This window comes from Globicephala melas, chromosome 11, assembly GCF_963455315.2.
Source record: "Globicephala melas chromosome 11, mGloMel1.2, whole genome shotgun sequence".
Lineage (NCBI taxonomy): Eukaryota > Metazoa > Chordata > Mammalia > Artiodactyla > Delphinidae > Globicephala > Globicephala melas.
This window is the reverse complement of record NC_083324.2, coordinates 100,055,336-100,070,156: the sequence shown is the minus strand read 5'-3', so window position 1 is coordinate 100,070,156 and position 14,821 is coordinate 100,055,336. Positions and strand designations below refer to the sequence as shown.

At 45.2% G+C, this 14,821-nt stretch overlaps 1 protein-coding gene across 1 annotated transcript; it reads right to left on the bottom strand.

Moving 5' to 3' along the window:
• Positions 1-3,338: 3,338 nt before the first annotated feature.
• FAM217A (family with sequence similarity 217 member A) lies at positions 3,339-12,056 on the bottom strand. The gene is given in 7 exon segments (XM_060307968.1): positions 3,339-4,881; positions 7,246-7,313; positions 7,412-7,486; positions 8,112-8,125; positions 8,293-8,377; positions 11,587-11,691; positions 11,910-12,056. Coding segments are annotated over 7 exon segments (1,686 nt in total). The 5' UTR covers positions 12,033-12,056; the 3' UTR covers positions 3,339-3,665.
• Between the last annotated feature and the right edge of the window lie 2,765 nt (positions 12,057-14,821).

The window sequence follows — 14,821 nt, the reverse complement described above, 5'->3', positions numbered from 1 at the left end:
AAGGAACTGTCTTCAGCTTTAAACAGAACAGTGATGAAATACTTAAGAGGAACAGGGAGGTCGTGTGAACCTTCAGCACACGCAAAACGGGATCGGAGGGCGGAGGCCAGAGGCCCAGGCTGGCTTTGTAGAGCACGTCCGATCCAGCTGGAGCCCCTGCCAGCGGTGGCTGGCCAGGTCGTGGGGGTTGGAGCGATGGGCTGAGTGGCAGCGGCTCTGGAGAGCCTTCTTGTCAAAGCCCCGGGTGTGTTTCCTGTGCGGCCTGGTACAGGACTAAGAGCTACGTAGTCATCTATCCAAAGTGATGGGCAGGGGTCATGCGATCCTGTTTTTATCAGGGGAAGTAGTATGCAGGGTGGATTTAGGTTGATGGCAACTTTCAGCACGGGCTTTCTCCTACGGATGAGAAACTCAGACTCTACCTCACTTAAGACCCGGAAAGGAGCCAAGAAGTGTCAGTGCTGGAGGCTGAACGTGGGATCCACGAGCAAGCCAGAAAGCCAGAGTTAACTAGAATTTCCTGAGCAGGGTTACTTTGTACATGTCTGTTGCAAACTGCCAACTGTTTCTGCAAAAACAGTGGTAGAAGTTGACTTCCAGCAGGTCTGGGAAGTAGCAAAATGTCTTGAATTTGTTGATAACTACACATCAACCCCCCCGCTCCGTGGTGAGTTTTTCTCCTCACCGGTTTCTATGTGTTGCCTGTTTTCCCCCATCGTTGTACGCGGTGCCTCGTTCTAGGGCCTCGGTTTAAACACCGGAAAGAGAATCCAATCCCAGCAACTCTGTTTTAACCAAGTGCTCCAGACATGTTATATAATTACTAGTCCCTTTGCCGCATAACTGAAGTCTTAGCCGTGCTGCTAACAGCTTTTACATAACTACATTTAGAGCAATTTGGGACTCTTAACTGAAAGCTATCTGGTAGGTGTTTCAGTTGTTACTTTCTTTTTATTTTTTTAGGTCCAATGGCATCCTAAATAAAACAGTCTGGTTATGTTCCCAATGAGAAATTTGCCATTACCTACCTCTAAGACATTACAGGTCCCCAGTGCCCGGCACGTGCCTCCCGAGAAGTGGGACGCTGACGGTCTATCGTGAGCTGTCACTTAATCCGGTGACAGTCCAGTGCCGGGGCAGCCCACTCCAACCGCTCTGCCCTCCTGTGCCCTTCCTACTCTCCCTGATGACGTGCCTGAGTTTGCCAGGCACTTAATTCACTTGATCTCACGTGATTATATGAGATAAAAGGTATCCTACTCGCTTTACAAATTGGGTAAGTGAAGAACAGAGAGGTTAGGGAACCTGCCTGAGGAGCTGGGGCTGTTAGCGGCGGCGGAGCCTGGGAGCGAGTGCTTGAAGCTGCTTTGCGAACGTCACAGTCCTCTGTGATGGGTGAAGTCCACTCCAGTCAAACGCCTTAAAGGATGTCTACCACCTGCCAAGCAGTGACCGGGCTGCAGCAGTGGACAAAATGCATGTCCCTTCCTGAAGGGATTACAAGGAAAAATTAGCTCATTCCAGCTCTATAGGTGAGGGGCTAAAAATCGAAACACGTAAAGAAAGAAGAAAATGAGAATGGATACAAAGGGCTGGTACGTAAGGTTCAGGACTCAGAATTGTAGGCAGGAGTAAAGAGAGCTGGTGGAGGAAACGAGGAAGGTCATTGCAGGTTGGAACTGAGTGAAAGTACAAGTCCACGTCTGTATTACAGTCTGTGAATGGGATGTTACGCCATTTGGCTAAAGACGCTCATTATATGGGATTTAGGTAAAAGTCTATTATAATAAGGGATCCTGAACAACTAAGTTTATTTGTTACTGCTGTTGATGAGGTTCCAGAACGTTCTTTGAAATTAACCTAAAAGCTAAGCATACTCTGACCCCTGCCTCTAAATACTATTTGAGCCTTGTTCTTTTCCTAACGATAGAATAGAGGAAACAAGCTACCTCTTGTTTCAAACAAGTTGCCTCTTCAACATTTATTTCAATTGTCCCTTAAATCATCTCACCCATCCCTAACTCGAATATTCCATCTTATTTAGGGGGATGATATACAGAAGCTTAATACTGACTGCCTTAGTGCCGGGGAGGAGTTTGGGGGTGGGAAGAAGCCTTTCCCTTTTGGTTATGTTTGAAGTTTTAATCATGTGTGTGTGTTTTTTAACGTTAAATAAAAACTAATTTGAACTCACTAACCATCCACCAAAACCAAAGCCCACTACCCCCCAAAATATCCAAACTCTGATCCATGCGTGTTACATCGGGTTTTCCCCTTTACAGTGTTTTTCAAGTATGTCGTTCCAAGAACCACCTGCAATAAGATCACCTGGGATGCCGCCTTCTGCAAAGTGGATCCCGGGGCCCGACTCCCAAGGATTCTGTTTCCGTAGGCCTCCGGGAGAAACCAGGACTCTCCTTTTTTTGTTTCCCTGACTCTTACGTACAGTGAAGTGTGTCAATTGCATAGTTTCCCTTTTTCACCCGTTAATGAGTTAAGCTCTGGCTGTCTGAGCTTTATCTAACCAAGATTAACACTTCCAGCAACAAAGAGCCTTGGGGAAAAATCCCATGAACTGAGAGATTTGGGCTGCTCTGTGGACAGAACCGAGGCTCTGTGGATATCTTCAATATCCTAAAACTATTAGATCTGAGGGAAGCGGGTTGTTACAAGCCTGAACCTGTAGCTAGGCCCCAAAGAGAAATGATCTTGCTTTCCTGTATATGACAAAGGGCCTGGGGAAGGGAAAGTTTCTAAGGATTCATGGGAGGACCTAGAGGATCTTGTATGTTAATTTAACAAAATAGCAACTTCTTTAGCTTTTAATGGCCAAGCAAATACCCAAAGTTTAGCTCAAAATGACAGACAAAGGAGATTTGTCGAGATGGGAAGGGAAAGAAGAAAGGGTACCAGCGGAGGAAAAAAAAATCACTGAGAGAGACAAATACTACATGATGTTACTTATATGTGGAATCTTAAAAAATGATGCAAATGAACTTATTTGCAAAACATAAACAGACTCAGAAAACAAACTTATGGTTTACCAAAGGGGAAGGGATAAATTAGGAGTTTGGGATTAACAGATACACACTACTATATATAAAACAGATACACAACAAAAACCTAATGTATAGCACAGGGAACTATATTCAATATCTTGTAATAATGGAAAAGAACCTGAAAAAATATATACATATATATGTATAACTGAATCACTTTTCTGTGCACCGGAGACTAACACAACACTGTAAATCAACTCCAATTAAAAAAAGAAAAAAAAATCACTGACTCTTATGATTGTTTAATAGAACAGAATAAAAGAATAACTGTACCAGCGATAAGTCTATTATGCCATTTATTGACGATGGAGTCACACTGGGAAACAATCACAACAAAAGAACCATCTTGAATAGAACGGTTTTCCAAGTGAAACATTCCTTTGAAACATAACATGTAAGAGACTCAAATATGTCATCAGGGAAGCCCCTGGTTTATATGTAGACATCTCAGCTGCGACTGTCACAAGTTCCACTCCACAGCACATTCAGGAATTGTGTGTGTGTGTGTGTGTGTGTGTGTAATACCTGTACCTCGGAATGAGGAACCATATTTTTGCCAGGCTTCTTGGAATAGACTTGCTCACGTTGAGATGCAGGAAAGAAAAGTTATTTTTGGTCGATGGGTGAGCACTTATCCTTAGCTATCAACGAAGGTGATTAACAGTTTAGCTTCTGAATACAGAATGGTCTGTTCGGTACCATGTCTTTTCGGTAAAGTTTCTTTCCGGTCCTTGGTGGTGCCTTAACTTCTTCCCTCTGATTTTCAGGGAAAGACAGAGGTACAGGTGAGACTGGTGTAGGAGACTTTGGTGGCAGACATCTGCTTGAGAGCATTTTAACCAGCACCCGGGCTGTCTCGGCAGGAGCAGGCTCGGCTGACAGTTCTCCGCGTGGGTTTAAAATGGAGACCTTGGGGTTCTTAAAGTCGTCGTAAGCTGCAATCACCTGTTTTGTGGTGGGTGAGGTTTTCAGAGCTGGTCTAGAGTTCCACTTGTACTTCCCAGCACGGCTGCAATCCCACTTGGGAGCATTGTATTCAAGCTTGCAAGAACCAGAATTGGTTTTCCTCTCCTCGTGACTTTTCTCTACACAAGTTGTCTGAAGACCCACAGAGTCGGAAGGTCTGGGCTGTCTCATTCTGGGTACAGCTTTGGAGGAAGAGGGTCGTTCGGTGGCTAAGGGAGCACAGAAGGAAGTCTGCAGTCTCGGCCGTTCTCTTTGAATAGTCATGCGCTGCAATCTCTCTAAGTCCAGTAAACGAGCTACCAAATGTTCCAGAGAGCTGTCTAGAGGCTCCACTGTCATTTTCCAATTTTCAGATTTTGAGATGGCTAATTTGTGCAAGTCCAGGGTATTGAAAGGAGGGGGAAGAAAATCAGGATATGGAAATACTTCACTTGGTTCCTCTGTGAAAGAGTCTTCTACATTTTCTATTGTTTCTGGCTTTAGGTTCAGGTCCATCTTTTTAAAATAGCTGAGTAAAGTATCGTTTGCTTTTTCATTTTCTGATAAATCACTTTCATCTGTTAAATTTTCTTCCACACTGCTGTTTCCATACTTCAGATTCCAATTTGGCGCAGTTAAAAGTTCGCCACTATTGTTTCCTAGAGTTGAGCATAAATTAATATGAGGCTCATTTCTGTCCTTAAAAAAGTCTCCAGCAGCATACGGCCAGCAGTGACTTAATGGCGTCTGCAGGGCAGGGTAGGAGCCAACTGGCTTGTCCACTGAAGCACTTGTTAGTGAGTGGTTCACAGCGAAGAGCCTTATGTGATTACTGGTCACATTACAGCCAGTTTCCACTGAAGATTTTTTGAAATCCCTTAAAAAATGATTTATTTAATGAATGGTTGGTTGTCTAGAATTAAAATGCTATTAAAATGATAATGAATAAGAAAACTTATCGAAGACTAGCTAATGTTTGGTTCCCAATGGCATATGTGTATCTATCTATAACAGAAACATGTTAATTTTCAAATATGCTCTAATTATATACAGCTATATACATTTTTTAAAGTACAGATTAAAACAGTAACTGGGCATCCCTTTGTACATGCACAGGTGACTAGATCATTATACCTACAAATGGCTAACTGGCTATGAATGGCCACTAGGCTGAAAGTGTCTAATTATAGCTATTTGCCTATGATATATTGTACGTTCAACTATGATGCCTGAAAAGGAGGCTATCCAACTCCAATTGAAATTATAGTGAAATGTTTATTTACCCAGAATCAGATAAAAGGAAACTCTCGAAGAAGGTAGCTAGGTTACTTAAGAAGGGCTTCTACTTTAGCCACTGTGGTTTTTAAAAAATTATTCTATCAAAAAAGGAAGCAAACCAATGTCTATCAAACAAAAATGATCCCAGAGAGAGTCTATTGGAATTTTCATCTGATTGTGCTCTTTTATTTTAGGACTAATACTTCCAGGTATTATATTCAAATGAAAACTGCAAAAAAGCCAGGCCACAGAATACTGAGTTTACAGTTAGTATTTGTTTAACGCTTACTAGAAATACTGCCATGGAAAGATCTGATGTGTTAACTGACATATTTATAGCCCCATTATCTTCCTGCTGCTTTTAAAGCCAATTTACACTAAAGACAACAAAGCAGCCTTGAAGGATTTTGAAAAGTACAGAAAATAGTAAAAATTGATTTATTTAGCTAATAAATACTACAGCTTTACTGACTTGCCTCTGAAAATCACAGGAAAATCACCTTAAATCTATAATTGATAACAGACACAATCCATGTAGCACAGTGAGAAACAAACAGCTTGGAATCTGGATGCGGAAGACGTAGGCTTGAACCGCTTTGCCACCAACGAGCAAAATGGAAATTATAATACCCACCCTGGAGGTGGTCTAAGAAGCAGACAATCATATGAATGTACTTTGCAAATTGTTAAACACTAAATGAAAGCTACGGTGACTTTTAACCTTTCCTTGTTGACAGCATATTGAGGAGAAACATCTCAGTAGTAAAATGTCTCACTGACCCCAAGCTTCCAACTCTGCACCATCACCAGGCCTCCCCAGCATCAATCACGAACACCCACCAAACGCGTGATTCTGTTTAGTCCTCACAACAGCCCCATGAGGTCGGCAGTTTCATTCTCTACCTTTGACAGATGAGGGAACTGAGGCCCCGACTGGCTGAGGTCTCTCATCTCGTAGGTGGTGGAGCTGGGATTAAACCCTGGCATTGGGTCCCACGTTCACGTCTCCAACCCCTGCGCTCTGCCGACTCATTTACGTCCTCTCACGTCACTTGACCTCTTCCTTTGCGTTCCTTCTCTTAAAGCAGGCTTCCTCCCCCCGTCACCACCCGCATCCCAGGACATGAGTCACTACAATCCCCTTCGCGCCTCTTGGTTCTCCCCTCAGTGTTAGCGCTAGGTGAGCTGTGTCCCGAGCCACACGGGAGAATCCTCAGCTGAAGAGACAGCGGCTGTCAAGGGAGCCACAGAGTTGTTAAAACTGTGTTGACAAAAGAGGAACGCAACTCAGCATCCCCATTCAATAATACGCTATGTAACAGCAACACCCGGGGGTGCTCGGTACATGTTAATTTCGGCGGTGCTCCATACATGTTAATTTCCCAATAACAGTAACCTGCGTTTTGAAGAAGGCTTCTAGCTGGTTCTCACGCACACCAAAGTTTAAGAGCAAAAAGTAAGAATTCAAATCCCAGGAAGGGACTGAAGCAGGGAAGGGGGTGTGAGAGCGTGAACCAAGCCTTCACATTCTGGTCCAACCATCTGGTACCTGTCACCTGCTTCCATGTCCTCACCCGTAAAACAGGGACAATGACAACAGCACCTCCCTTGCAGGACTGTCCTGAGGGTTAAATGAGTTAATACGCGTAAGGAACGAAAATCATTCCTGGCACGTGAATTATTACTTTCCTATTACGGTTCCTTTTCACTCGAACGGGAAGTCCAAGCTCTCTCCATCTAGACCCTCCTGGTAAAGGCCCCGTCACCTCTTCACCACATACCGTGCTGTCTGCCAGCCATGCCCTATTTTAGGGAGCGTCGCTGTCACCGCCCACTACTTGCACACCATACTTCTTTCCTTCTGTTTGTTTTTCGGCCTCGTACTTCAGCTGAGCAGTTAACTCATCTGTACTTGGATTTACTTCAGTCATTTAGGGGTTTACAAACAGAAATATTCTCTCACCTGTTCTCCGTAGCACTTCCTTTGTTGAGAGGATAACTCCGTACCTGGAATATCTCTTGTTTACTATTCTAAGAACAGGAAAACTACGGACAACGTTTTAGTCAGTAACTGCATGCCTTTTTTAAAAAAAAATAATACTTTCAGAGTGTGATGAATAAAACCCTACCTGTGTTCTTTTGGGAGCATGCTCTGACAAAGTAAGTTCCAGCATGAGTTGCTCTACTGGAATTTCCAACTGGTTCTATAAAGCAGCAGACTTAAACACATGACATCTCTGTTCCCGACTCTTGTTCTAAGAATGTATAGTTCTTGTTCTAACCAAGCAATATATAGTAAAGTCCTATAATACTCCCTCATATCCATATAAACGGTTTTTACTGACCTCAGTAGGAATTAGTATAATCTGTTTATAAACATCAACTAAACAGTGTTAACTAATAAGCCTTGACTATCATTAAGATTGTCTTTATTTTATTAACTGTTTTATTTTTGATCAAAAAAAGTAAACGAAAGATTCATTTTTTTCACTACTTCAAAACAAAATATAACCATTTCAGCTGCTTCAAGATATCTTAAGGGCTGAGACCACTTCCCTTTTGGCAGTGACTGGAAAGCATTATCTTCGCTACAATGTTAATTTCCATTTATAACACTGTTATGTTGAAAAAAAGTAATACAGTAAGATATTTAATGACCAATTTGCAGCCTTGTAAAATAGTAAATAAAGGCTTTGACTTGTTTGAAGAACTTTATAGAAATAAAATTTTAAAGTTTAACTTTGAGGAAAGAAATTTTATTTAAGGAGCATACATGGTAATGTTAAAATAATTTTTGTGAATTACTTAAAACCAAATACCTATCCTTACCTTGTTCATTTTGTCTGAAAGAATGTGTATGAAAAAAAAGACAATTAATAGGTACATAAAACTGGTGATATTCAAAACAAGCCCCCTTTAATATGAGTGGTTGTTCATATTATAAATTAGAATATAAATTTTCATATATTTGTAAGTATAAATATAAGTAGACACATCGAGGATTTCTTACCACCTGCGGCACCATCCCTTCCAGGTGGGAGGTTTTTATTTTCAGGAACGGGTACTTCTGTATCCAAATTCCAGTGAGATAAGTTCTAAAACAATATTTGTTTTAGGATAAACTTAATGTAAGAAAATTTTAAAAGCTCAAGTACATAATTGTACAAGTCCCTTGGTTAAAGTATAACAAAAGGCACAAAGTTCCACGACCGCCCCCCCCCCATAAAGGACACTCAGCATTTGTGAGGAGTGGGCAATGTTCTCATCCAACTATCATCAGCTGGATAACACCTCTTAGGAAATGAAAGGCTTTTATACGAATTTATGATTTCATTCACATTTTGTTAAAATAATGGCACACCAGTTTTCAAAACTGGTGATTTAAAAAGTATGATGAAATGTCCAGGTCACAATGGCACAGTCACCAGAGTTCATATGTCTGAGTATCAGACCTGAAAGAGTATAAAAGTCTTTCCATCAACCGAACAAGATTCTCACATACTCAACACTGACCAGCCCACCTCTCATTCTAGACTCCAGATGCTGAGAAACACTTAGGAAATATTTTTTAAGGCAAAAAATGAATAAGGACAGGTACAAGACCTATTGAGGATTTATGTTCCAGACACTGTGCTGAGTGGTATGCGGGAGAAGCGTGGGGTGCATGCGGGAGAGGGATGTGATCATTTATCCTGGAAAGGGAAAGTGAAGAGGTGAGCAGTTAATTTTAAAAAGTGATCTTTGAGGGATGAACTCAGTTTTTTTTTTTTTTAAATCTCAAATGAGAAAATCCTTTGCAAACCAAACTCCAAGCAGGTAGTACTAGGTATTATCTCTGCACTAAGGAGAAACGGGGACAAATAAGCTTAAGTACAGGATGAGGATTTAATTGATCCACAGGGAAGTTCTCTCTCGACAGGAAGGAGAGCTGAACATTGGAATGTGGGCTGCAGATTATCTTTCTCTGGAGGTTTTCATGAAAAATAAAATTAATAAAATTCTCTGCTCTCTGAGATAACATGCATTGGATCTAGTCTCTGCTTGAGAATCGCCAAGGGAGCTCTTTAAAAATAATAGTTGAAGAAACTGACACAGATTCTGATTCAGTAAGATGAAGCCAGATATTTGTGTTTTGTTTTTTTGCGGTACGCGGACCTCTCACTGTTGTGGCCTCTCCCGTTGCGGAGCACAGGCTCCGGACGCGCAGGCTCAGCGGCCATGGCTCACGGGCCCAGCTACTCCGCGGCATGTGGGATCCTCCCGGACCGGGGCACGAACCCATGTCCCCTGCATCGGCAGGCGGACTCTCAACCACTGCGCCACCAGGGAAGCCCCAGATATTTGTATTTTTAAAGCCTCCTGACAGATTCTCAAGCTTCTCTCAGCTCTGTAATCCTGGTTCCCTAAGGTACAAAATAACCTGTGAGAGAAATAGCCTTACCTTAACATGATAAAGGGGAGGTGATGAAAACCATGCTGTTGAGGTCATAGAATGAAAGTAACCAAATTTGTCAGCCAGTAAGGAAGGCTGTCAGTAGTCCATGAAGTCAGCCAGAGTGCAAACTGCCTACAGGGTGGGCATTGGTTCTACTATTTGATATCCACCTGCCTTACCAATATTTTTCACAAAACACGTGTGAGAAAATTTAAAAGGTGAGCATTGCCCGACGGTTCAAGGTGGCATGTTTCACCAAATCCAACTGCAATTAGAAATGCTTGGAGGACTTCCCTGGTGGCGCAGTGGTTAAGAATCCACCCGCCGATGCAGGGGCCACGGTTCGAGCCCTGGGCCGGGAAGATCCCACATGCCACGGAGCAACTAAGCCCATGTGCCACAACTACTGAACCCGTATGCCACAACTACTGAGCCCGTGTGCCACAACTACTGAAGCCTGAGCGCCTAGAGCCCGTGCTCCGCAACAAGAGAAGCCACCGCAATGAGAAGCCCGCGCGCCGCAACAAAGAGCAGCCCCCCATCGCCACAACTAGAGAAAGCCCGCGCGCAGCAACGAAGACCCAACGCAGCCAAAAATAAATAAATAAATATATTTTTTTTAAAAAGAGAAATGTTTGGAGATTTACAAAGAAGCTGGTTAGCTTTTCCTTTGTTAAAAGACATAAAAATTTTCAGGGAACTCTACTCAACACTCAGTAATAACCTAAATGGGAAAAGAATTTGAAAAAGAAAAGATGTTTATGTATAACTGAGTCACTCTGCTGTACACCTGAAACTAACACATTGTCAACCAACTATACTCCAATATAGGATAAAAATTTAAAATTAAAAAAAAAAAGAAAAATTTCCATTCGGTATCCCCCGACGCTGCTTGCCGGGCAGCTGCCCGTACGTCTCGGGAGACGGACGCGCGCAGCCTGGGGCCGCTGTCCTCACCATTTCTTCCCCCCGTCCCGCTTCTCTGTTTCCTCACAATCCTGCACAGGTGTGGGACAGGCACGCTGAGGGCACGGCACGAGGCTGATTTCAAAGAGCGCGTGAACTTGGGCTCCGCATACAAAGGAGCTCAGGAGAAAGCTCAGAACGCGGGAGAGAGGGCCTGTGGGGCGAGGCGGGGTAGCAACAGGAAATTAACTGGAAGCCAGAGGCGATCAGACAAATACGGGGGCACAGAAAAAGCAAGGAGGAAGGTCTAAATGACAGAAGAGGAGGAAGTGAAGGTCTGAAGTGAGAAGGGAGATATTTTCAGACAGGACGATAAAACACAAATTAGAAAAAGTATGGTGAGTTATCTGGAATTAAAACACAGGGTCACGAACTCTGCTTTTAATGATTTAAGCCAGGTGCTCCGTTTGAAAGCAGGATTAACCTTACACACGGGCACAGCCGACACTCCCACATGCCTCAGAGGTACCAAAAGGCCCGCTCCTGTTTAAGGCATAAGTCTCCGAGAACTACAGTGTCATAAAACAAGTGAAGCAATCTTTAAGGCGTTGCTTAAACGGATTAAGTTATTGCTTAGGGCATGGGTATCTGCAAAAAAACCACAAACTGAAGCCACCGCAGTACTCAGTGTCTTTCCTAGTCGTTTACAACTGTTTGTCCCCTAGAGGAAGGGTGGGTCCCGAGGACGCAGAGAACGCAGCTCAGGGATGCCCTGCATCAGTAAGAACCGATCCACCTGCGCCGCGCCCGGGCGGAAGGACCGGGAGGGAGGCGCGCGCGGGCGCTGGGGATGCGGCGCCGCGGGGTGTGCGGTGTGAGTGCGCGCCCCGGCCTCTGTGACGGGGACCCGGGGCGGGGCTGGGGGGTGGGCGTCCCGCAGGTGCGGGCCGGGCCGCCTCTTACCGCTCGGCGCCGCTGGCCACCGGCTCGTCCACGGCGGCGTCTCCGCGGGCGCTGCTGCCCCGAGGCCCCGGCCGCTCCGCGTGCACAGCCTCCGAATCGGCCCGCCTGCACAGAGGACACAGGGCAGCACGCAGCCGGAACGCGGCCGGCGGGGCCGCGACCCCGACCCCTGATCCCCGACCTCTGACCCCCGACCTCGACCCCACCCACTGCCCCGCCCCTAGCCCGTCCCCTGACCCCCCCGCCCCTGGCCCCGCCCCCTCCCCCTCGCCGTACCCGGGTCCTAGACTCCGGCCCTGTCTGTCCCCGACCTTGAGCCCAACCTCGCCCCCGACCCCGGCCCTGACTACGCCGGGCCACGACCCTGATCCCGATTCCGCCCCCGCGCCACCAGGCCGGGCTGTGTGTCCAGTGCTGTCCACGCTGCCAACATGCAGTGTCCCCATAACTGACGTGAGAGCAGGAAGGTGTCCCAGCTGAGCGCAAGCCCGCCTCTGGGCGGGTCCTCATGAGTCCAGATTCGATTATACGACAAAGCACTGACATTTGAGCCAGAAATGGGGGTGGTACTAATGCATTCTGTGCGTGTAACACCCAGCTCTGGACTCAACCCCCTAAACCCTCATTAAGCAGCTGAATGCACTGGTTCTTAATATCTGGGGGGAGGGATCCTTGGAGAAAAATGCAGATGCACCAGATGCTCACCACCATTTCAAGGGTTTCTCAGATCTCTGACTCCCGCCTCCACCCCCAGCCCCTAAGTGTGTCCCCCATTTCCATTTTCCTCTCAGAAAAGCCTTCCCTGACTCCACTTTAAAGAAGCCCTTAAGCAGTGCTCTTCAAATTTATAAATATTTGAAATAAAATTATGTGGGTAAAACACACACAAAAATAAAGAAGCCCTTCCCATGCACTTTACTGCATTTCAGAACCCCCATCTTTCTTTCTTCCCTGGACTCCTCACCATCTTGTTCGCTTCTTTGTTGTCTGTCTCTTCCCAGCAGAATATGACTCCATGAGGGCAGGGGCCTGCGCGTCTCGTTCACTGCTGTATCCCCGTCACTTTAAAACTGTGCTGGGCTCTGTTCCATCTTGCAAGATGGCGGGTGAAAAGGCTGAGAAGCCAGATACTAAGGAGAAAAAACCTGCAGCCAAGAAGGCTGATGCTGGTGGCAAGGCTAAAAAGATGAAGCAGGGGGCTTCCCTGGTGGCGCAGTGGTTGAGAGTCCGCCTGCCGATGCAGGGGACGCGGGTTTGTGCCCCGGTGCGGGAAGATCCCACATGCCGCGGTGCGGCTAGGCCCGTGAGCTATGGCCGCTGAGCCTGCGCGTCCGGAGCCTGTGCTCCGCAACGGGAGAGGCCACAATAGTGAGAGGCCCGGGTACCGCAAAAAAAAAAAAAGAAAGTTGACATTAAAATATCTGTAAAACACACTACAGAGTTTTAATAAGCTGCAGAATAAGGAACAATGATTCCATTTTTGCCAAAAGAAGACTATGTATTTGTAAATGCAAATATGTATATAAATGCATAGAAAAGAGTTCCAGAAGGAGACACAGCAAATTCAGGGTGGTGCCTGCCTCTGAGGAAGGATAGAGATGGGAGGGAGGAAGATGTTCCCTTTGCTGTTGACTTGAACCCAAAGGACCGCCTGGTATTTCTCCAGCAAAGACGGGTTTATTCAGGATCAGAAGAGAACCGCAATTTGGGGCCTGCAACCTTGGTGAACCACCGGCAAGCCTCCACATGGCATGCGAAGGATAACATCTTATAGAGGGGAAAAGAAGTTAGGAGGGCAACAAAAATAGTAAACAAAGAGTCTGTGCTTGAGTCCTAGCAGGAAAGAAGGGAATCTTTCTTCTTTCTGGTTGGGCTCAGCTCTGAATGCAGGGGTGAGAGCTCCCCCTGCTGGTCTCTCGGCTCTATTTAACTGAGGCTTCTGTTCATTAATTTTTTACACTATGTATACTTCTTTAAGTTGTTTGATTTTATTTATTCCAGTGGAAATCTTTTCATGTGTCTTTAATTTTTGTAACTAAAATGCAATTTTAAAATCGAAAATACAGTGAGCATTTATGTGAGGTTGGAGAATTCGGTTTTGATTTCCCAGTGATATTCCAGTTAAACGTTGATTTAGAGTTTGTTCTCTTAGCCTCCCAGTGTAGACACGAATATTGATACGTCTTTAGCAACTGGTAGTGTTCCTGCCGTGTAGACTGCTGTGCATTTCATTAGATGTGAAGTTCTGACAACCCAAGCAAACCCTATGCTCTTCCTATTGTTCGGGCAAGCCTGTGGGAGCTGCTGGGCGGCCCAGCTGTGTGGTCACTGAGCTAATAAACTGCTACCAAGAGCCCTGGCCTTCACCCACTGGGCAGGAGCTCCATACTCCAGGCCTGCCCTTGACTCACTTGGAGTGGTTTTTCTGGCCTCTAAGGATCAATCTATTCATCAAGTCATTAAACCATTTAGTCCGAATGCCAACCTATGGTCCCTTGAGCCAATTCTTTGTCCCTTAGGTCTCTGTCAATTACCCTACCTAGGAGGGACCTTCAGGGATTCAGCCTGAGAAATAATGGGGGCCGGACAAGCACTGATCTAATTCCTAATCCAATGCAGGGTCCCCCTGAGTCTCTCTGAGACTCAGCTTCTCTTCCTACGGTAGATGTGTAACAGCTTATTTTCTATGCACCCAAATGGATTGCAGAGATGCTCATAGCACAGCCTGCAAACTGGCTTTCGCTTCTCAAATTGTCACCAGTTGGCAAAGAGATAACAAGCTTACACTACAAGATAACTCAGCTATGTCACTAAACACCCTGCGTGGTTCAACTGACTCCCCTTCTCCTTCCCTCCCTCCCTTCCTCCTTCCCTTCCTATCTCCTTCTCTCTGTCTCCCTCTTTCTCCTTCCCTCCCTTCCTTCCTTCTTTTTGGAGAAGATGGTTTTAATGAAGGAAGGAAGTAGAGTACTGGATTACATCCTGCCACAAGCTCTTTGGGTCACTACGGAAGGGCGATTTGGTTAGGGGCCAACTGAGGTCAGTGTGAAGCAGTGGATGTGATGTCAATGCAGAGTGTGGTTAATATCGCTGAAGATAAAAATAGTAGTCCAGTTACTTACCATTCGTTTGAGAATCATGCAGAGATTACACCAATGACCTTCAGTACCTGTGGTAGTACGAGCACACCTGCTTTGTTCGTTCATTCACTCATTTCTTGCTGTGCATCTATTAG